Raw genomic sequence first — 24,371 nt, forward strand, 5'->3', positions numbered from 1 at the left:
GGAAAGCCAGCAACACATGAAGTTATTGACGTCTGTGCTGTGATAGTTTCTGTAATTATTGAATAGCGGGGATGGGCTGAGGGCTAAGGAAGAGAATTTGGGGGTTGGCCTAGGCGCTGAGATAAGGCAGTTACATATAAGGCTGCTGCAGCAGATTTGGGAACGCTAACGGAGTGTATTCCCTGGTGTGCAGCTCAGCAAGTTTGGATCCTGGAATCATGAACGGATGCCCCTTCAAAGGGAACAATTACCTGTGAGTCCCTCGTCCCTGTGTTTTGCTTCATAATGTCAGTTCAAATGATATAATATTAATGTAAGATATGAAAGCTCAGAGAGGAATTAATGATTATCAACAAATAGACAGCTGTAGCTATCGCTAAAGGAAAAGAGATTGTACAAGGGCTTGTCCAAGCACTTGTTATTTGATGAACTAGATGTAATGCTGCCAGCTGTTACTGTGACAAGAGGTATTTCAGGCGTACTCTTTTTCTCAAAAGCCTGCTTTAGTGGTTCAGTTTCTCAAAACAAAGCATTGTTTGAATTGTAGATACATCTGTTAGTAAAAAGGCAAGTATATTCATAGTTCTTTAATTAAATAGTTTATATATTTACTTAATTTTCTTCTTAGATTTAATTTTAGCAAGCTATCTTTGGAAGATGAAAAAGATGACAAATCACAAGAAGGGATAAATAAAGCCAGCAAAGGTGGACTTGTCTATGGAGACTACCTCCAAGTAAGTTTAAGGATTTCATGTTTACTGCCCTGGTCACTCTTAAGACTTGAGCTGGGACCTGTGATTGACGCTTCTCCAGCAGTCAGCCAGTCACTAAGACAGGTCTCCAAGTGCCCTTCATCTACCTGAGCTCTCCACATGCAGTCACGGGCATGGGTGCCTGTCTCAACTGGGATGATGCAGGGGGACTGTGGGATGGCTTCTCAAACTGTAGGGAAGCTGGGTATTTTGAGGGTTTTGGTAGGGAATTATTTATATTGGTAAACCTGAACTGTAAAGTGGTGCACCACAAAAGGCTTTCTTTGCTCTGACAATCACCACTTGGCAATTTCTCCACATCAGCAGGCCGTGTGCAACTTCCCTGAATTATTGCATGAAAGCCCAGAATATTTGGCTGGAAAAATATATTGCAGAAATCTAGGGGGTGGGATGATGACTAGGGGGGACCAAAAAAAAAAAAAAACCCACACCCAAAAAAACCCCACCAAACAAAAAACCACAACAACCCTAAGTAATTAAGAAATAAGCAAAAATAAAGTGCCATAAGTAATAAAAGAATCCAGACTTTCTCTTATTTTGGTGACAGCATGAACTAAAGTGAGTGGAATTACTCTGTGCTTTTGAACAAAAGATTGATTTGTTGACCTACTATATGGAATCTTGCAAAGATTTCTTTCTAAACAACTATGATTAGACTGTAAATTTGACTCAGTAAAAAAAAATATATAGTAATGCCAGAACTGAAATAACTAGTACAGCTTCAAATCAGAGCTCTTGTGCAGATGTTATTGCATGATTACACAGATTTTTTACTATAGGAGCTCTGTTTTCACAGAACACAACAGTATAGATGTAAGATCTGGAAAACATGCTGCATATTTTGTTTTCTCTTTTTTTATAATTAAAAACACCCTTAAAATGATTTTCCAAACTTTTTTACTTGAAAACATTCCATTTTAGGCAAGATTTTTTTTTAAATTAAAAACTAAAAGTGACACCTGAGACCATTTAGTCTAACTTCTCATACAACCTTGAATATGAGGGCTATATATATATATATTTTTTTTTAATATTATCCTGAAATATTAGCTCTACACAGTAGGACTACCATTGCTAATAGCAGAATTGAGAGCTTTACAGAACAGTCTTATCTTTATTTTTAAGCTGAACAAAATATTGAATGCTCAGGAACTTCAGAGTGAGAAGAAAGGAAACAAAATCCATGATGAGCATCTTTTCATTGTGACGCATCAAGGTAAGTGGTTGGGAGGAGTTCAGTGGTGGTTCAGACCAGCATTTTTGCCACAGGGAGTTATTCAATGCTGAAACATGCAATACACAATTTGTTTTCATTTTAGACACAGTCACTACAATTACTCTTTTATCTGCATTCATATTTGTATCTATCCCTATGTCATCTGTAAGGCTGTAATCAACTCTATGCTTATGAAGCCATAAGTACAACCTTTGGATTTGGTAAGATTTGGATGTTCTGTTTCTAGAGAAATTAAGGTGGTGAAAATCATTCCCCATCTGAGTAATAGGCTGCTATGCAGTTTGTTGTAGGCAAACTTTGTGTGTTGGCTTGTGCCTTCTCTGAAACTTCAATTTTAACCATCTAGAGGCTGTCTAGAAGCCAGCATACTGGTTAGGCGCTCCCTAACTGCTAATATCCTCGTGTTTTGCAGGCACTGGCCTGCATATTTTCCTGTTGTTGACAGGAAACATGTAGATGACGTAAAGGTTGTAAGCAGCTCTGGGGTTAGCTTTTATTGAAGCATCAGAACTAGATTTTCTCTTTCCCCCTTTTGTAATGAACATTCTGTACATCAAATACCTGATGTGTAAAACATGCTTTAAAAAAATCTGTTAACATTCTCGATGCTAGATTATTTCATGTAACAGTTTAGGTAAAGGACAGCATACTGTAACAGGAAATTCATTTGAGTATCAGCATCTTTTTATACACCAGCAGTGTAAATGTAGGCTACTCATTTCAAATCAAATTGTAAGAGTTTTACTTCTTCAATGCTATGAAGAAAAACCAAAGTAATGTTGAAGTTAATGCTAACAGTGCCCTTCTTGTTGTAGCTTATGAACTTTGGTTTAAGCAGATTCTGTGGGAAATGGACTCTGTGCGGGTGATCTTTCAAAATGGCCACGTAAGTTAAAAGCAAATATTAATTTTGGGAAAATGCAGTCCTCTCTTACTCTTGCCTCCTGCCTTCCAGCCTGATATATTTGGGTTTACTAAAGCAATGTGTGCTCGTTTTTAAAAACAGCATCAAAAAAAAAAAACAATGAAATTTGGGTGAGTGGCACTTATATCCTGATAGTACAGACATTTGATCAGCAAACTCTTATTTCCCCCTGAAGTCTGCCTTTTTCGTAGCTCACTCTCCAAGAGCAATTTCAGTGGCCAAAATGCTCTCATACTCTCCTACTAGTACTGGATAACTGCCGAAACTTAACTTGGGAATATTCTACTGCAGAAGAAGCATGCTCAGAGGCAAAACTGAAACCCAGAGGTCTCACGGGTATTTTTATGTTGAAAAGTAATTTCTGCCTTTATTCAATTTTTTGAAGTTTACATACTATATCCTTCCATCCAATATCTGCTATATGAAAGGAAAACTCATTTTGGTAGTTGTGTATTATTAAATCCAATAGAAAAGCAATAATCAAAATCACGGTGTACAATCATATGAGAATTTCTGAAAATTACAAATGTAACAGGAGTATTTTGAACATCTTTAAACATTTGTCCAAACCTAAACACACCTCATAATAATAGATAACAAGGGAAAACTCCTGACTTGGTATTACATCGACAGAAAATGGCTGACTGCATGTAATTTGAGAAATGAGCATGTGTATACAAAGAAAATGTGAAACTAGACCAGACTGAAAGAAGGAACCTTTTTATCATAATGTCCAATGAAAATGTTCTCTGTTGTCCTCCACATTCATAATTTTGTTGGCTTTTTAGTTGAACATTATATCAAATTATAACTGATCAAAATCCGTTATTAAGCAGAATAATTTTTCATTTTTTATTTTTGTGAAAAATGAAACTTTGCTTATAATCAGAATTTGAAATGTCAATGTTAAGGTTAAGTACACAGCCAGGCCATTAAGGAAATGGTTGTCATCTTTCATTTTTGTAGTTTGATATTTCCTGGTTGCATGCCCAGGTCTTAGAGAGAAATTTAATCCCATTGAAACTCATAGGAATTTTAGCAGACTCCTCTGCAGGCAAAGTGTCCAACTTAGCCAGAAGAGAGCTTCTGTGTTTTCCATTTAATATTTTCTGTTTCCTACCCGACGCAGTTTTCTCTGTTTTCCTCTGCTTGCTAATGCACATGTCTGATGAACATCTTTCTAGATGAGCTTTCCTCGTGTACCTCTCGGATTATTCTGCTTCTCAGCTTTTAAGTACTTTCCACACCTGCCTTCTGACTTGTTCCTTCACAATAATAGAAATTATTGTAGACGTGATTATGATAGAAAACATAATATAATTATCCCATTATATCATATATCATTAAAATAACATTGTAATAATTGGAAATGATCATGATATGAATTATTTTGTTCTAGAATTTAATTTCTTATGGTGACTTCTATTTCAGTCAAAAATGTAGAAAAGAAAAAAAAAATCCTGTATGTTTGGCCTAGTTGTAATGTATCATCAGTCAAAGAAAAACAGACTTCAATCTTTGAAAATTAGTTTCAGTTTTCAGTTAAAAACAGGGTGCTCTGTTCAATATGAGATTCTGCTGCTATGGATTTCACATGGAAAGGACTTTGGAACTATAGCGATGCACAACAGTGACAAGACGTAAAATAAATAGGTAGGATATAAAGAGAACACCATTCTGTCTGGTTATGAACTTTATTTTTTCTGCAGGTAAGAGATGAGAGGAACATGCTGAAGGTTATTACTCGAATTAACAGAATTTCAATGATTCTGAAATTACTTGTGGAACAGTTTTCAGTTTTGGAAACTATGACTGCATTGGACTTCTTTGATTTCAGGTAAATACATACTATTCCTCCACAGTAGTCCATGAGCTGGTAATTCCCATCCTTAGAACTGATTGTGAATTTTGCATGTGCCCTGGCAGCTTGTGTTACATGCATCGTTCAGCAAGGGGAGAGCATACCTTAGAGAGGCAACCGCGACATTAGAGCGCAAGGGTCAATTAAGAAGTTGAGCGTTGAGTGTGAGTCCAGCGTGCTCTGCAAAGAACTACAAGTTAATTGTTGATGTTTATGTGTGGTGCTCCTGAATGGTTTCAGATTAAAAAGTTAAAAGAATAGAAACAATAGAAATAGCTCATGGTTCCATTAAGAATTTACTTGAAACTTAGCAGGCGCAGTTGCAGCTGTATTCTGTGGCAACTCATAGAAGTGCTTGGGTGAGAGAAATGCACTTTCTGTAGATTCTCAAGTAGATATTTCAGCTGTCTTGGTTTGCACAGTGTTTCTTTGCTTTGTGTTTTCAGTGGGTCTGCAGTGCTGGAGGCTTGTGGCTGAAGGAAGCATTGCTGGCTCTTCTTCTTTCTCCCCAGTAACTTCTGCTCTCCAGTAGCTGCTCAATGCATTGCTGGGCCAGTGGTTGGTAGCTCTTCTGCCTTCTGCCCAGGCTTTCTTTGGGATCCCTTGGCTTATCTCACTTCTCCCATGGCATTTCTATCTCTTCCCTCACTGCAGCTGGGTCCTTCCACTGCACTACCACGTGTGACAGCTTCATCCACTGTCTGCATTCCTGCTCTTCTTCTGCTTGTGCCACTGACCCATCTGACTTGTGACCTCCGTGCCGTCCAGCATCCCATCCGCTTCTGCATTGTTTTAGTACCCTTTCCTTTCTGTCTTTTAGTGTTCCCTAACTAAAAAGCACATGAAACTGCAATTTTGCTTCTCTTGGAAGTTTGAAACATCTGCGTTGTCTAGCGTTATACTACAGCAGGGGAAAGCCATGGGCTAATCATCTGTTTTGATGCATTCTTGCTTCTGCTTTTCGACAACATACTGTCACTTGATAAGCAAACATGAGATCAAATCAATGATCTGTTTCTGCCAAATCTTATATTTGCAATTCAAAGTGCATTACAATTATCTAGCTGTGTGGGATTTCAGATTACTTTTATTAATCATTTTTTTTCAGCATGGTCATGCTATTTAACTCTGAAAGAATCCCATTAATGAATCCCTCAAATGAAACCCACTAAATGTTTTTCTGAACATTATTCTATTGTATACATAGCAATTATTCTGTATAACAAGCCTATTTAAAATGCATTTGTTGGCACTTTAATGATGTGGAAATTTTTGTAATGGCTATTTGAGGTGAAGCTGCTTATTCTGTCTGGAAAGGAAATGATATTCACTAACGTTTCCTCCTGTACATCACACACGCAAAGCTGCCATCTTAAAACACAGTACAAACATAAGTGTGTATATATATGTGTGTATGCACAAACAATATATGGCTAGAAAATTAGAATATGTTATACATACATTGTAGTTGCATTAAAATAGCTTGTTTTTTTTCTTAACTGCAATCACATAAAAAATGCTCAGATATCTATTTGATATTCTTCAAATGTGAAATATGTATTTTTTTTTATTTTGTTGAGAACCAGAGAACCCTGTCATTGTACAATAATATCCTGTATTTTTGCATCTTCTTTTCTTTTGTTCCCAAAGATACTACCTAAGCCCAGCCTCAGGTTTTCAGAGCCTGCAGTTTCGCTTGCTAGAGAATAAAATCGGTGTTCCCCAAAGTCTGAGAGTCCCCTATAACAGAAGGCATTATCGTGACAACTTCAAGGGACAGGATTATGAACTACTGCTTAAATCAGAGCAAGAACCAACGCTACTGCAACTGGTGGAGGTAACAATGTCTGTACAAGACCTTGCTTCTTTTTCCCCCATTTCCCAGGAATGTCCTTCACCAATGTCAATGACAAATTCTTCTTCCTTGAGAGAAGCAAGCATGCTGGCCATCTCCCAGTCAGTCGGGTTTTGGATTCTTACCAAATTTTGTATGAAAGAGTGTTAGTCATTAGTAAACCAATTGATTTTTCACAGCATTTCCTCTTGTCTGAAAAGTCTGACTGTTAAAAAAGTAAATTGCATTGTGGAAGTACAAGCTAAGAATAGAAATGTACTGTTTAATTCACATTGTTTTTCATGACCATAAGTACTTCTACTGTTAGCGATGGCTATTAGAGAGGTTAAAAAAAAGAAAAGGAAAAATGACAACCGGAAATGGAAAGGAGGAAAGATGTAGAAAAGATGTTTAACAAATGTTTCATTATCACTTACCTTGATTTAATGACTTTGTCTCAAAGTTATGAACGACTCACAATAATTTCTCTAACTCCCTTGTCATTTTCATACACAAAATTAACAGAACTTTCTAAAGAATAATGCAGTATAAACCTCAACAAAAGCGTCCACTCTTATTAGCCCTATCCATTTGTCTAATGATACCTGATACAGAATATATATGAAATTTCTTTAGCTTTTCTTCATTCGTTAAGGCTTCATGCTCCTGTATGTTTTAGATGAGGAGCTAAATTAAGTGATCTCTAAAGGGAGTTTGACCATAAAGATTCTTAATTTTTTCCCCTCCTAATTTCATTCCCATTATTAAAAGGAAATCAAAGAGAAAGCTTTGCTAACTGCCAAGTACATTTGTCTTGTATTATCACATATTTCTGTGTAAGCTAATGACAGACTGCTTGATCAGCATTCAGCCTGTCTGACATGATAAAAATTGATTGAACAAGTAGATGGTTCTATGTCTTCCTTCTGAGATTTATCTTTACAATTATCCTATATATATATATGTGGAGTCAGATTGTTTTCCTGTGTCTACAAGGGCATTGGTTTTAAAGATAACTCTTAGAATGAGACAGCTTTTTTCTTCCAACATTGGTCATTTAACTGGGAACCTGTGGGTGTGTTTGCACAGCACCATTATGCAGGTATAAATCTTCCACATGGACGTGCTTACTCCAGCAATAAGCACCTCTGCAGGATATTAAACCAGAACAACTGTACCAGTATAATTTATGTTGCTATAACTTGTAATTCTAGGGTAATGTGCTTGCATTATTAATGTTTCGACATATTATTATTATTATTATTATTATTATTATTATTATTATTATTATTATTATTATTATTATTATTATTATTATTATAGGCATGGCTGGAAAGAACTCCAGGACTCAACACAGAAGAATTTGATTTCTGGGGACAATTTGAAGTGAATGTTTTAAAAGGTCTAGAAGAGGAATTTGCCTTGGTGCAGGTATATACTGTACTTTTGATCTAGCTGTAAGCAACGACAGCTGGCAAAATGAGATCCTGACATAAATCTGACTTTTGGCCCAGTCACAGTTTCTCACTCACTTCACTTAACCTTCAGCAGCTTCTGTCTGTAAGATGCAGAAAAAATTGCAAACTCTTCCAGGACATCTGAATAAGTTTGTAATTTGACATCTAAGGTGGTTTAAAACATGTAATACATGGATGATTTTGACTGCAAAAGGAAAGGGATGGTATCAATGGAAGGGCTGAAATTGATTTTACTGAAACTACAACTTCACCTTTAGTTAGTACTCATATCTACAGTTCAGAGTAAAACTCCACAAAGCTTGGGCCCATGAGCTGTGAGTATGGAGCATCACTATAAACGGCCCATTTCTATTTAACAGTATGTCACAATTTGCTGCTATGTGATCATTGGAATTACACTTGCAAATGAGCACAAGAAAATCCCCGAATATTGTAAGACCTGTAGCTTTAAGTACATTTTTTAATGGAACAAATACCATAACATAAGGATTAATCAATTTCCTGAGAATCTCTGTTTACAACTTTCTAACTTATCTAAAGTTTTTGTTTACAATTTTCTTACCCATAGCTGTGCAAGGATGTCGTCTTTTTGCCTTGGAAAAAAAAAAATAATCAGACTTCAAACAAATGAAGATTAAGTGTTTTTAAGGCCTCTAGTCCTAAAGAAAAGTGATAAGCTGCCAGTTTGTTTGAACATTCATTCATCTGAATTATGTTGACAGCTATTTAATTGTACATTTTGTGGTAACTGTGTTTTTTAAAGGACAGTGACTCAGTGACTCATCTACCTTGTTTGAAAATACAGTTCTTACATTTAAGATGTAAACTTACAGAGTATTTATGATAAAAATAGAAGTTACATTATGGTTATTCAAGCGCTTCATTTTCCCTATTGAATTCTAAAACCTGTTTTTGTTTTAACTATCAAAGGCCAAACCAGAATCAGAAGAAAAAGATGACTTATTATCTGAATTCCAAAAACAGAAAGATGCATTACTTTCATTATTTGATGAAAAACGCCATGAACACCTGCTTAGTAAAGGTAGATTGTATTAATATGTGTCAATATGCACTTTTAATTTTTTATACGATACATATAATCACATAATGGCATTAAATTTGCAGGAGAATCAGTAACAAACTAAGGACGCTTGTATTTTGCAGGAGAAAGACGACTGTCTTATAAAGCACTGAAGGGTGCCTTAATGATCTACTTCTACAGGTAACGTTAGAAGATAGATCTTTAATGCTTACTGGCAGGAGGAGAGGTGAAGGTTAAGGACAGCAGCACAGATTCATTTAGGTTGGAACAGGCCTTGGAAAGCAATCTAGTCCAGTCCTCCATGAAAACCCAGATTAGTTAGATCTAACGTGAAGGTCAGATTGGGCTGCTCATGGCTGTGTCCAGTTCAGTTTTGAGTATCTTCAAGGATGGAGATTACACAGCCTCTCCGGGCAGCCAGTTCGTGTCTGACCAGATGCTGCTCCTCAGATTGAAACCAGCAAATGCCTTGTTCCAACTGTTCTACAAAGTGTCCTAGAAAGATTTAGAGTATTTTTCCAAGTATGAGGGAAAAGGCACAGATCAAGACTTAGACGGCAGAAGCATATGTTAGAATATCTACTGACATTTCAATACCAATTCTGGAAAAATATACATTGTCACTGTTATGCATTGGTGAAGCGATACTTTGAAAAATACAGCATATCATAAGAGGTCTCACCGTCTTCTCTTTCATTTTCCAAGGGAGGAGCCTCGTTTTCAGGTTCCCTTTCAACTTCTTAACTCCCTTATGGATATCGATGTGCTCATGACCAAATGGAGATGTGAGTTTCACTTTTTGACTCTGACACTCTCTCTTTTAGATGCAAGTAAACTGTTCTGTTTCATCCTCTTTTAGACAAGTTATACCCAGAGTTTTAGAATTGAGCTCCTCAGTTCATCCAACCTTAATGATTCTATGATTCAATGAATTGCGGCCAAGAGAAAAGATGACCAGCTGCTTCCGTGATCGTTAGATACATAGGTATAGCTATCACTTCTACGACATGCTTTGAGTTAGGTGAACAATTGTATATATTTTCCAATGTCTGCCAAAACATCGTGACAACTCTTCATGTGCAAACACTCCTTCTGCTCCTTCCCTATCTAGACATCCATAAATGAATGTATTAATTCTGTATTAACAGAGCATAACAATGTATAATAATTAGCGTATTCATTCTGTATTAACAATAATTTTATATTAGTTGACTGAAGAGTAGCGTAATTAACTCCTGCATTGCTGAAGACCTAGTAGTTCTGTATCTCTGTAAAGATCTCTGTATGATTTTCAATATTTCACTGAAGCACCTTGATGTGACCCTTTGGTTATATCTTAACACTGAACACATGCCATGTCCTTCTTTTGTGTTACTTAGATAACCACGTCTGCATGGTGCACAGAATGATTGGCAGCAAGTCTGGCACCGGAGGCTCGTCAGGCTACCAGTATTTGCGCTCCACAGTGAAGTAAGAATAACGCGTTAATGCGTTATTGCGTATAATGCAATAATGCAGTTTGCAGACACTGTACTGCCCGGAGACAGATTTCAGACAGCTCGTTGGAGGCCAGAGGGCCGTTGTTTCTCTTTTGGGACTCTGGCTGTTGAACATTTACTCATCAGGTTGACATATATAAGTTCCAAGCCTTTGGGGGCAAAAAGAACTTCTTTTGATTACTCACGCGAAGTGCCATTTATAATTCTCAGTCAAGGGATCTAGGCCTTACTGTAATAGCGATAATATTAATCCTGCATTGTTTGTGTGCAAGCTAGCCCAAGTTAAGGAGGTGATACAGGCTGGAAGCGAGTCCCGTCTACTGTGCAACTGATGGCAGGTCCTTTATTCCTTAGCATGACTGCTAATCAGATAACCTAAGGTACTTCCATTTAGGATTGAGTATTTTCCTAAAGGTGATAGTAATTAATACTCTCAAGCTGTGCAAGCAACAATCAGAAACATGCTGTTGGATGAAGCAGAAAAGGAATTTAAAAAGGATGGTCAGGGCCTGAGCACAGAACTCTCTGAACAGGAAGAGCTTTTTTTTACACCAAATTTGTGGATTCAGCTAGTTAGATAATACAAGATTTTTAGCTGCAACTATGTCCTGATAGTCCTGAACCACATAATGTCAAAAAGCACAAGGATATTTAAAATAGATTCTTCCAAGAGGGCCATCCTTGAGGTTTGTTTTCAAAGAGAAACGGTACGTAGCTGGTAGCTGCCACGTACGGCTGTGGGCAACGATTCCCATCACAACTGTGGTAACAGAGGGTGGAATAGAAAGCAGATGGTTAGATTGAATTCGAAGATTAAACGTGCACTGTCTTTTGCAGCAAGTCTTCTCACTCTTCCTTAATTCCAGGTTAACGTTATTCCTAGATAAATGCTACTTTGTATCTACCACAATAGTGGAGGTCTGGAGATCATAGCCTACATACTTTGCATTTTCAGAAGAAAGATGTGACTATAGCAACCATATTTCCTTTTTAAGTCTAATCTGCTGTGCCCTAGAAACAGCTAGGATTGGATTCTTACTCTGGAATATTCAGGAGGAGGGTTAGTGCAGAAACCTTATTAAATACAGAAAAGAGATGGAATGATTCCTGAGGGTTTTGAAATTATGCCCTTCTCTGCCAATATAGCAGTATTAATTGCTCCCGATTGTCTTTTTCAGTGACAGATACAAGGTGTTTGTGGATTTGTTCAATCTTTCAACGTTTCTAGTGCCAAGACACTGGATACCAAAGATGAACCCAAACATTCATAAATTCCTTTATACGGCAGAATACTGCGACAGCTCCTACTTCAGCAGCGACGACTCCGACTAGCTTGCCTTTCTAGACTGGTTGCTGTAAAGAACTTCAGGACTTTCACCTCGAGTGGTGCTGTCCCTCAAATACAACAGCTATTCTCATGCAGTGTGGGTCTGTAAATATGTATTTATATATGACAGCTATGTGAATAGCGTGATCGGTTTATGGAAGAAACTTGATTGTTTGTAGAAAAAATAATCTGTATCAAGTTAGCCTATATAAAGACTAAAAGGATACCCCAATTCAACTCAATGACCAATTTAACTCTTAGTTGGCTTCTTAAAACCTACACCTAGAGAGAGGGAGCAAATTATACAGAATTATCATGATCGTTTGTACATATTTTTGTATTTGTTTGTTTGGCTAATGGCTGTTAGTAATTTACTGCTTCTAGTTGAGGATGTAATTAGTCTCATCACCTTCAGAAGAACATTAGTTTCTGAGCTCTAGTGGAATTTCAACAGGAATTTTGGGTTAAAAGTTTCAAAAGCTAGATTTAAAAAACTATTAAGTCCTGAATCTATAGACACCCCAGCCTCTTGAACTTTTACATGCATCAAGAATGATGTTGCTATCTATGTGTTGTTACACATGAATGTAAATCCCTTCAGTAGAAATGTTAAGAAATGTTTACTGTTAAGAATAGCAAGTATAAGTAAGTACTTACTTTGCACTTCAAATAAAGCAGTATTAAAGCTCTTCTTTTGTTAAGACTTCTTCTAAAGCAAGCATAAAGTTCAAACAACATTATGACAGGCATTTAAAGTGTTTTTTTATTCAAAATATCATTGAAATAAGGATAAAATTGATACATAATAAAAGCAAGGCAAATTTGGCCATAGCATCCTGATAAAGCTGCATTGTCTTCTCATTAGATGGACGCTCGTCTTTTTAAATGCTTCCCTTGGAAATACACATACGCTGTAGGCCTGAATTTCTGCTGACTTGCTCTGTATCTTAGCGCTTTAGGTACTTATACCAGGTAGTACCACCTCAGAAACACCGGTGGACCGCCTGCGTTTGACACTACTATAACAACATTACTCTTCTCAGTGCCAATTAGGAACTTTAGCTATTGTTTCCCAGTTACGAAGTGTGCTATTTGTTGTTTGTAAACTGCTAAGGGCAGGCCATGCTACAGAAGACTGTAAGACTACAGAAGACTTCCCCTTTTGTTAATCTGAAGTTTTTGGCCAGTAAATTCAGTCAGTAGCAAAACCTGAAATAGTGAAACGTAGCACTTGATCTTCCTTTCATTTAAAATATTAACACTTAGAAGTAGAAGGACTAAGATGACGATGCTTACAATTGACAATTATGATTGCATTTGTCATAAAAAGATAATAATACACTGATCTATTAACATGGTACAGTAATTGAGTGCAAAAAGTACAGAACTGCTTCAATACTTTTCATAGTAGTGCTTCATAAAAGATTGCAGGTAAAGCATTCCAGATGAAAGATTCAGAGTCTTTTAGGATGACACATTTGGTTGTGAATTCCAGTTACACTTGCCTGCAAGTGCAGTTTTACAGCTCAGCAAAGCTGGAACCACCTTTTGATTCTCAGGAAGTCCCACCTATGAATTCAATTAATGTAGGGAAATTTAACGTCCCCTCTATTTGGAGTATTCTGCAATTGCTGACTTTCTAAAGGTGGCAAATACATATATTAACAACCCCCACCCTCACAATTTTTTCTATAATAAGCAAGTTTTTCAATTTCTGCTTTGCAACTGGCTTCACTGTTTGTTGTGAAGGAGGGAAGAGAGAAGGCATGGAACTGACACAGCTCTCAAAGCACAGAAAGGCTGATTTGCAAACACATACGTCCTGCCAGGACACAGGATGTTAAACCACTAGAACTGCCTCCGTTTGTCTAAATACAGTTACTTCTTACTTTTCTCTCCATCTAACAAATTAATCCAGAAGACTCTGATATTCCAGGCACTTTCCAAAACACACTCCCTGCTCTGAAGAGCTCTGAAGTTATATTTACCCAATAAAGGTCTGAAGACTGAAGTTGAATGACTGCAGCACTTCAGAGACAGTGGGTGCTCAGGAAACAACTTTGACTCTCCACTTCCCTCTTCTGTTATTCTAGCTGTAGAGAAAAAGTAGGATTTCACAAAAGGTGCTAGAAAAGCCAAGACAGGTATCAAAGCAAAACAAAGAGAATATTTTCTTCCAACTGCCCTTCCTGCCCGCCCAATAAAAGCAGACCTAATCATGGTTCTTCTTATATTCAGAGCATTTTGATTATATTCTGTCATACTATTGATTATTTGATCCACATTCCTTATCATTTTTCATCACTTTTTTCCTTGTAAGATTTTTTTTTTTTTTATGAAGTAGTATTCAGCACCTGTAGAGAGTTCACATTCACAGCTTTAGTCCACCTTTGTAACTTCTTTTTGCGTATTCTGCAGTTGATTCCGAGTCTTCTTATTCCATGAGGGATTTGATACGCAAATATTCCAAATAAAAATACTTTTAAAGACCCCAGCCAACCCATTCCTGCAGTGCCTAAAAGCAGGAATTGCCCTTATGGTCAATTCTTATGTTAGAAAACATTGCTTTGAAGTAAATCTTCACATAAAGTGTGTGCCAAGCTATTATCCAAACGATAATTGTGGTCTTCGGCCAGTATGCGTCAAACAAATACTGATGAAACTGTATCTGCTATACCTACAAATGAAACAAAAAAAAAATTTTAATAAATACTGGAAGTGGAGACTTGCCAGAAATAAGTTCCCAGAATTCACATTCATATAATGCCCTCTCTCCTCCACGCCACAACAGTAGGTGAACTGCTGGGGTTGGGGGTGGGCAGGGAATCAGGTGCAACCTTTTTATTTCTTCATTGTCTGACACCATTTATAGCTGTGCTCTACACTCCTCCTTCCTCTGCTTTCATGCTCAAAACTTTAGATCCTCAAGGATGCAGCACTGGTCCAATCTGGGTGCTGAAAAGCAATCTAAACCTTGATATCCGCTTCCCTTTTAATCATATTCATTAGCAATGGACAGACAATATGAAGCTATGTAGCTCTGAAAGCTCGCCAAGAGACTAGAGATCACAAATGCCATTACAAAACACATTTTTGAACACTGATACACACACAAACACAGAGCAAACCAGGCTTTTGTTCATGCTCAATTCTTTTTGCATTGTTGTACTCCTTCGAGCCTGAATAGCAAAGCCTGACCACAGCCTGTAAAGGTATCAAAGGGTGATGGCTCTTATACCCTCAAAAGTGGTGTCAGAGGACCTCTAAATCAGAAGAAATCATCTGTGGGGGAAACAGAACAACTACTGGTCTTCGCTGGATTGTTCTTGTGTGACACGCTACAGAAAATGGGAAAGATCCTGCTTTTTGAAAATAACACGGCTGTTCTTCCTGACCGCTTCTATAATTGACTTGCTTTAATTATCACTACTTCTAAATTTCTCTTTCCAAAGAATTTGTTTATACAACAACAATAAGAACAAAAGCTTCAGCAACTTGGAAAAGTTACGATTGGATACATTGTCCCGATCTTTACCGAGTGCAGGCAAACTGAATGTTGTCTATTCTTATTTGCAGATGATTCACATCATCTAACACCTTTTACAATGACTGTGAGAGCTGCTGTGGAACATACACGGAAGGGAAAGCCAACAGAAGACCTACAGTGTTAACGTAACACAAAAATTCAATGGACACACAAGACTGACTTACTGTCTAATAGTCCAGTCCCAGCAATTTGGCTCAGCAATCTTTGCTGGTCAACAGGAGCTTCCCCTGCCTTACCTCCATATCCAGCAACCCAGAAGAAACTGGGTATTTAACACTACAAAACCACCTCAAACACCAAGAAAAATCTCACGTAAATGGTAAGAAGGCAAGATGGAACTACCAATGAAAGTATATACCTCTACCCTACAGGAAAAGCCAAAAGCAGGGTACACAATTCCAAGGCACAGGCAGATTCACGTTCCATATTGTTTGCTAAACTGAGCCCAGAGATAATTGCATCCACCAGACAAGGACAGCAGCTGTTTTACCTACACTGAGTATAGCGATGGCACTCACCTAGCACTACGATACATGACTGCACACTTTACAATGCCATTACCTCTACGTGGTAAGGTACAATAGCTCTTTATTTGTTATGCCTTATATAGCTTTACCTTTGCATAGTGTTTTTCAATCATTCAACTATATGGCCTGGTTGAACTGGCAACCACTTTCTTTATTTTTCCACCTGGACTCATCTAACCTCTTTTAAAACAGAGCAATGATTTTTATTTCCTCTCTGAGGATCCCATTATATCGCTTTACTTACTTACATGGAGAAACATACCCCAGCATGTGGCCTTTACCACTTTAATTATTTTTTGTCAGACTTACCACAGACATTGCCGCCTATCTTAACACGAACATAGCCATCTATTCCCCACGTAGACCCCCAAGAGTTCTGTACAATCCAGTAAGGGATACTACCTGAAAGAGACATTTTCGTAAACAAGAGACAACATGAGATGTGGGAAGCATAAAAAACTTCTAACACTCTACAGAGTTAATTACCATTTTAACATGTCATAGTTTATGACGGTTTGACGATATAGTACAGTGAAACCTACTGCTGTTCACATAGAATACAGAGTTAATAGTCCAGTGTTGAATAAAATGGATATATCTTCTGCTAGCATAAAGACACATATAGTCGTGTTCGTGACTTTACAAGGACATGAAGTCCCACAGAACTGAAGGAGCACAGACAAGAAAAGTATTTCTCCTGGGATCAGACTGTGCTTTCAGAACTGATGTGACACCAAACAGCTCTCAACACAACACCCAGTTCTGGATTTTAATCGCCTGCCCCACAGGAGGCAAGCTGCAAGGAAGAGAAAAAACACAAAACCTACTGGGTTGAAATTCAGTTGATGGAAACGCACCTGTTCTGTCAAAACCAGTGATTAGAACAGCATGATTTGCTCTTCCACTGGAGCAGTGATACTGTATGATCCCACCAAGATAATCCTGCCAGCTAACTGCATCCACTGTTACTGCCAAAGGGCCCCAGTTAACAAGCATCCTCATCATTTCTTCTTCCTGACCACTGTGAAAGAAGTGAGTGATAGCGCTGAGTGACTTAAGTTAGCACGCTAAAGCAATTTGAGAGGTAGTAATCTACTTGTTAAGTACATTTTAAAAATCAAATAATTCAACTGTTTCCTATGAGTTCTACACACCATGCAACATACATCAATAAATATAGATTTCACCTGCTACAACACAGTAATAAAAATATAGGGCACATAGACTACAGGAAAGGTGCAGATCCAAAGATATGGTGCTATTAAAATGAAGCAGGTTTCTGGGTCAAGTTAGTGGGCAATGGTGAGCACTATGTACCTTTTATACATCACTCAATTAAGAACCACCTTTGGACAAATCATTAGTCTATATTATTATTTCCCATTAGCTTTTCAAACACGCAGAAGTACCTCTTATATCATACATAATAATACACTAAAGTATGTATCTCAAACATATAAAAACACAGGACATTACCACTATCAGACATTACCATGAGCATTCTCATACAGTTTTACTTATGTCATATACTGGAATGGGAAATCTTTATCACTGCATGGTATGTGCAATAACTAAATTTGGCAAATACAGACTGGCAAAGCTATAAATGATTTTAGTTACTTATATCTGGCAGTAATTCAATTCCTAGTCAAAATTATATTTCTTGTCTTGAAGTTCAGCATGCAGCTGCATGGTACTGATAAAAATTAGAAAAAAAACTTTCTTGGTACAGAAACCTAAAAAGCTACCAGTTGCCTTTACAAAATTCAGTTGACAGCACTGTTTGCTAAGTCATGGACGGGAGGAGGATGCGGGTGGGTATGTAAATGGATGAATACTGAAGTAACTGAATACTTCCTAGATTTTTCAACAAATTCCAATTATATGTAGGATTTACCATTTCTGATACTTAAGCAATGTAATGTTCACTTAGCTCATATTTAAAATTGTAACTGACTCAATGTTCCAATTTAAACAAAGCCAACTGAAAAGACCTAATTTCAAGACACTGACTTAAGCTTTCTAATTTGAACAAGCTTAGTGATGGTAAGGTTGAGTGGATTCACTGTGGCAAGCCATAACCCTAAAAAACGTTACGTATTAATTCTTATCCAGTACACAGCTACAGAACTGATGCAATCAACCTCATAACCTTTGGCTGGTCAATGCACTATTGGCTCTAGCTTACTCCACAGTTAGTGAACACAGAAGGAAAAGTACAGCAAATAAAAAGAATCAATAGTAGCTACCTGAAGTCATACGCAGCAAATCCTGTTATTGAAACTCCAAAATCTGAGTGATCAAAATAATGGCACAATCCTGTCTGAGCTTTAAAACTGTATTCTGAATCTCTCACAAGTTTTACTTTTGTCTGCAAGAAGATAAGTGAATGAGAATTTAATGCATTTGACTTTAACACTATGCAGATCAAAACAGACATTGAAACTGACCACAGAACTCACTCAAAATTCAGTGTGTTCATGGTGAGGTTAGAAATAGGAATGTCATATTGGGAAATAAGATATTTACTATCTCCAGTTTCCCTGTTGGCAGAGAAAGCTGCAGAAGGGATTCAGAAGTGTTTCAATAATGACCAAATTTAAAAGGTATCTCTGGTTTAAACAAGCCTCATGAGCAATCTCATCAATTTCAAGACAGAGACTATGCATTCATTTAATGAATGACCATATACACATACAAAAAAAAAAAAAAAAATCAGATGAGCTGTACACTCCACCTTCCCCATCACTTTTTCCCAGTAAAAAAGAATGTTAATGTGAAAGCTAAGGAACAGTTCGAGATTTATTAAAAGTTTCAAACCTGGTTCAGCCAGCTCAAAGCACTAACAGTGGATCCCCCGCTGCAGCCGTAATTATTGTATGAACAGTCAATAACCTGCTGTACGCTGAGTTCTTCCAGGTTATTTCCTTTAATTGCATAGGCAGACTCTATACCACCCACAACGCTGAAAGCCCAGCAGCCTCCACACTGGTACAAAGAGAAGGGGAAACAGGGGAGAAAAAAAAAAAAGTCAGCTTTGTTTTTGAAGCCTGATATGAAAAGAAAAAAAAGTCAAAAGGGTCATCTAATGCTCTTCATTCACTAAATCATCCTTGAACTTTGTTTTTAAGGCAATAATAAAGAAATTTAATCAGCCATTTAGAATATTGAACTGTTTTTTTCCCCTGTACTGCGCTCTGAAAGCTAGAAATGCATTATGGATGTCTTATTTTAAGGATTCCTGCATTGTGGTTGTCTTATTTAAGGATTCCCTCCTGATTCATTTTTGCCCTTTAAGATAGGTCTGAGAATGATTTTTACTGTGAGATATCTATTTTTCTAAAGAAGGATTTGGGCTCAGGATTAACTAACCACATTAGTTAATAAGTTTTTGAAAAGGATGCACTTGAGACAGTCTACAACTTTCTACAGTCGGACAAATTTTATAGAAATACGTGAGATTACATTTTAAGAAACAGTAAACTGAAATTAAACATAATAGAAAAATTCTTAGACAGTAATAGAATCTGTACTGCAGTTCTAGGCTCTTTAAACTGTGGCATTTAAAATAGGAAGCAGAATTTATTCCTTAGGCAAGGTCCAGGTTACACTATGTAAAGCACAGAAAGGAAAGACATTGGGGATTTAACAGCTTGTTTGTTTCTTACCAGTGATCATAACCACTTTGGGATAAACTGTAATCGTGTGGAGTCTGGTTATCTTCCTATCATGAATGCAACCCCTGAGGTGTTCAACAGTAAAGATACGGGTGTTGACCAGACAAGGGCATGCAATTGTGAGAGAAAACAACAGCAAAGGACCTATACCCACCCAGGTGAAATGGAGGAATGAGGTCAGAGACTTACCTCAGTCTCTTCAGAAAAATGCAAAACACACATGGTGCGAAATATTTGCAGATTTAGTTACTAGATCAAAAAATGTATTACACACAGTTTATAACTGCACAATTTCTAAATGCACAACTTTTACATCTCATGCTTTTAAGTCTAATCCCACTTTGCATAAAATGCCGCGTGATTTTGTATATGTTCAACCGGCCATACTTGTGCCAGCACTCCAAGGAATCTTGAGGCAGTGCTGGTCCCTTCCAAAACCTTCAGTGTGCTCTACGACGCACCTGCTGGAACTGACTCTGAGCACTGCTTGAGAACCAGGAAAGGAAAACACCAGGACTTACTGTTTGCTGATTTCTCACTTCTGCAATGACTTTCTTGTCCCTCCAGTCAAACTTCTTCGGCAAAGGTTTTTCCTTTCCCTTTGGCACTTTTATGTATCTGGGAAGTTTGTGAGGTATGCTTCTTAAGTAAATAGCTAAACACAGAATACAAACATCTATAAATCTACTAACTAAAAAAAACCCACAAACAACTGTTTTACTAGAAGCCATAGAGGTAACTTTGATCTGTAGTTACAATCATGAGATTACATCTCATTCTCAAATTCATAGAAAATTCTTGTATTTTAAAATAATCATTATACTCCAGAATGAATGTAAATATTCCTACAGTTCTAGAAAGAACAGAAATATTCCATGTAGGGAATGTGGGCACAAAGCGTGAAGATTTACTAAAGCTGATCAATAACCATTCCATAAAACAAGTTTTGTTTGAAAATTTTCACAACATTTTACTTACTGGAAAAATATTACTTTATTTTAGTCAGGTAAACAGGGAAAAATAAGAGGAGAATAATGCAAAAATTCTGAAACACAGGCAAATTGCTAGTTTTTCACTAAAAAAAAGCTGCTTAATTACTTAAAATTAAAAAAGGTGTGAAATCCCCCAATGAATAGCAGATATAACAGCAGACTTCAACAGCAAGAAAGGAAGATTAGGTTAGGTATCAGGCATATTTTCTTAGTAAAAAAAAATTAAGTGCGTCATATTGCTCCTGAAAGTCATAGCTCTCATTGTACAGCCGTGGACCTTCAAGCATTATTTGGATTGTAGTCAATTTTGTCTTAGGGTAGGGAGTAGAAAATTAGACTACTCAAGAACCTTGTGTGTTTTCCAATTTTACAACAATGTTTCCAATGTTACAACAGTTTTCCAATGTTGCAACTGAAGAGGGCTTTAAGGCTCAGTGAGGAGAAAGAAGGAAAGGAAGGAAAGGAAGGAAAGGAAGGAAAGGAAGGAAAGGAAGGAAAGGAAGGAAAGGAAGGAAAGGAAGGAAAGGAAGGAAAGGAAGGAAAGGAAGGAAAGGAAGGAAAGGAAGGAAAGGAAGGAAAGGAAGGAAAGGAAGGAAAGGAAGGAAAGGAAGGAAAGGAAGGAAAGGTCTGTATACTAAATCATATTCAGGCTCTGGGCAATTCAACCTTGCAAGACTAGAGAAACATGAAGAGGATTGTTGCATCCTTCAGAAGTACTTACAGTTTGGTACCACACATTGTAAACTAGCTGACTATCAGCACTGGAAGAATCTGTAAATGTGAAAGACACAAGGTTCTGGGAAAGAATAAGAAAAATAACAGAAAAGGCATTAGCAGCAGCCAGAAAATGTACCTTTGAACTCTTCAGGAAACAGGTGAGAAAACTGATTTATTCCATAGAAAGCAGTCGTATTATCTTTTGATGATGAATTCAGTAATCTAATTCTTTTAGTGCTTTCCTGAAGGAAAAAAAAAAAAAAACTGTGGTATTAAGTTAGCAGTAGTGACAAAACCATAAGGGCAGAAAAAGAAAAGGTTAGCAATAGTAAACATGAACTCAGATGACAAGATAGCTGTTCACCTCTGATGCACCTCAGATTCATCGTGGATTCCTATCAAACCAATCTGAAAGCCATTAGACTAATTTCAACTCCAAAAAAGGTACCAAAAAAGCATTTGTTAAGTGCATAGAGAGTAAAAAACTGATATGAGACAGACAAAACAGGCAAGCTGAGAACAAATTGTGTTGAACTCATCTGATGCCCTTCTTTGACAGCACAACAAACCTTGTGGTTCAGAGATACGTAAAAATGTTTTCAGATAAGAGTTAGCCCTGTCTTGCTTTATGTCCTCATAAAGCAAAAGAACAGTATAATGGCCTAAAGACATTAAAACCCATAAACTTTAAATGATCCGGAATCCCAGACCTCTGAAAAACATGTTTTTGACCTACGAAAGCAAGACAATCTGACATCCCCCTCCCCAACTTCTTCTGCCGACAAAGTTCAACATGAATAATAAAAAACTTAACGCCACCTTCTGCGTTTGGGAGGACTGCCCCGCACCCCTCGGCAGGCGCGGCACGCAGGGAGGGACACAGGGCAGCACCACCGGCGCTCCCACCGCCACAGGCGGCCACCGACGGCCACCGACGCCACCCGCGGCCAGCAGCAGGCCGGGCTGGCACCGCGCTCCCGGCCCGGGCCCGCAGCCCCGGTAACCTGGGGCTGGCAGCCGCCCGCCCCCCAGGCCCCCCTCGCCAGGCACGGCGCGGGAAGGGGGGCACCGCAGCCCGCGGTCGCCCCATTTCGCTGGGGCACGGCTCTGACAGGAGCCCCTGTGCCGCCGGAGACGCCAGGCGCGGGACGGGTGGAAGCCGCTTCCCGCCGCGCCCGGTGCCGGCACGGGGCGCGAGGCTCCTCGGCCCGAGGCTGACACCTGCCGTCAGAAACGGCGAAGGGGAGGAAGGCAGCGACTCCCCGACCCCCGCAACTTAAGGGGAAGCCGAGCAGGCAGGGCCGAGGAGAACGACACAGCAGAGGATGCCGGAGCGGGTTTCGGTACTCCGGGCTGACGAGCTCCGCCGTGCCACTTTCCTCCGCCTCTCCCCCTCCAGTCACCGGGCCAGAGCGGCACGCCGCCACCCCGCCTCCTCCTCCGGCGGAGCCCGCAGCCGGCGCGGCGGCAGCAGGCCCGCTGTGTAGCGCGGACCGCCAGTGTAAGTGCAGGCAGAAACACTTACCCGCAGGGCCGCCGCCGCCGCTTCTTTCTCCCGGCCGCCTCCGTCCCACGGACGGAGGCCCGGACCACCGCCGCCGCCACCGCCGCCCTCCTCCCCAAACCGGGTGCCTGCAGGCGGCAGGAGGGCGGCGCTGCCCGCCCGCAGCAGGCAGCAGAGGAGCGCCAGCGCCAGCACCCCCATCGACCGTCCGGGGCGAGGGACGGCTCGCGCCAAGCCGCGGCGGGCGGCGGGGCCCGCTCCCTGCCGGGTCCCCAGCCGCCGCCCCTCCCCTGGCCGCCATGTCATGGCGGGGTGGGGCCCGGGGGCGCACCCCCCCCGCGGAGCTTGCGGGCCGGGCTCTTTTCGTGGAGGAGAGGGGGCTGAAACCTCCTTTCTTTCCAGCCCCTGCCCGGAGGCAACCCCCGCTCCCTCCTGCAGCTGGCCTGGGGGCAGGCCGGGGCGGGGGGCCGGCACCCCGCTGGGCTGCCCCCGCCGGGCGCGGCGGGGCGGGGCGGGGCGAGGCGGGGCATGAAATGGTGGCCGCCCGGCCGTGGCGCCTCCCGCGCCGCCCCTCAGGGCCGGGCCGCCGAGGCTGCTGCTGGTCCCCGGCTGTCCTGCCGCCCTGTTCGCTGTGTTGCGGGGTGCCCGGCAGCGCCTGGAGGAAGCCCGTGTTGCAGGCAGTGTTTTCCGTGTGGGAGATGCGCCGCTGGGCTGCAAACGAGGGGAGAAGAGGTGCTGAGCCCTCAGCTAACTATGAAGTTCAAAGTTAATGCCAGGCCTTCAGGGAGAGGAAAGTTAGTTGGTACCTGCAGACTGGGCTGCCAGTAGGAAAGAGAAAGTGTAGTTGCTTCTTGGGGGCAGCAGAAATAGAGTTTTTAGGCTTTAGCAAGAGAAGACATTGGTGGGGAGAGAACAGCTACCCTGTGCTGCGCAGTCGGTGTCTGCAGCCTCTGGTGTCCAGTGCGATTAAGTTATGCCAGAAGAAAGTATTTTGAAAGAAACCTGCGTGTGCAGGTGGCTCATTGGTTTCCTTGCAGACTAGCCATGTGCTGGGACTCTAGCAAGCAGGTTAGTGTTTGGCATTTAAAACTTCATTAGGCCTGTATAAGCTAACACAATCCTTTTTGTTAATTTCCATCACCAGGTGTTTTTACACAATGTTTCTAAGTAGAGTATTTGTTTACACCTACTCAATGTTTCCCTTGTCTCTGTTGTTGTTTCCCCCCCCTTGTTACCACAACATGAAGGCACAGGTGCCCTGCCCTGTGGTGCCGGTAGCAAACCTTGCAGTGCTGTGTTTAGGAAACGTGAGGCTTTCCTCAGGCTGGAATTTTAAGTTACAGGGTGTGAAGTTTTGCAACCATTGCTGTGTTGTATAACAGCAAACTTGTATTGGAGCGTGTGCTTTGGTGGGGTGCAGAATTGTGCCAG

At 39.8% G+C, this 24,371-nt stretch overlaps 2 protein-coding genes across 2 annotated transcripts; one reads left to right on the forward strand and one right to left on the reverse strand.

The window, feature by feature from the left end:
• Positions 1-209: 209 nt before the first annotated feature.
• On the forward strand, positions 210-12,528 carry TDO2 (tryptophan 2,3-dioxygenase). Its single transcript, XM_082315326.1, has 12 exons — positions 210-253; positions 629-734; positions 1,899-1,989; positions 2,826-2,896; positions 4,645-4,772; positions 6,447-6,633; positions 7,954-8,061; positions 9,039-9,150; positions 9,273-9,330; positions 9,856-9,935; positions 10,530-10,620; positions 11,828-12,528. The coding sequence occupies exons 1-12, from the start codon at positions 219-221 to the stop codon at positions 11,979-11,981; spliced, it is 1,221 nt and encodes a 406-aa protein (XP_082171452.1). The 5' UTR covers positions 210-218; the 3' UTR covers positions 11,982-12,528.
• A 211-nt stretch (positions 12,529-12,739) lies between these two features.
• On the reverse strand, positions 12,740-23,285 carry CTSO (cathepsin O). The gene is given in 9 exon segments (XM_082316286.1): positions 12,740-14,653; positions 16,360-16,452; positions 16,908-17,071; positions 18,300-18,421; positions 18,871-19,038; positions 20,249-20,382; positions 21,573-21,678; positions 22,962-23,181; positions 23,183-23,285. Coding segments are annotated over 9 exon segments (1,101 nt in total). The 5' UTR covers positions 23,242-23,285; the 3' UTR covers positions 12,740-14,618.
• Positions 23,286-24,371: the final 1,086 nt, after the last annotated feature.

This window comes from Platalea leucorodia (assembly GCF_965183815.1).
Source record: "Platalea leucorodia genome assembly, chromosome: 6".
In the NCBI taxonomy this organism is placed as follows: domain Eukaryota; kingdom Metazoa; phylum Chordata; class Aves; order Pelecaniformes; family Threskiornithidae; genus Platalea; species Platalea leucorodia.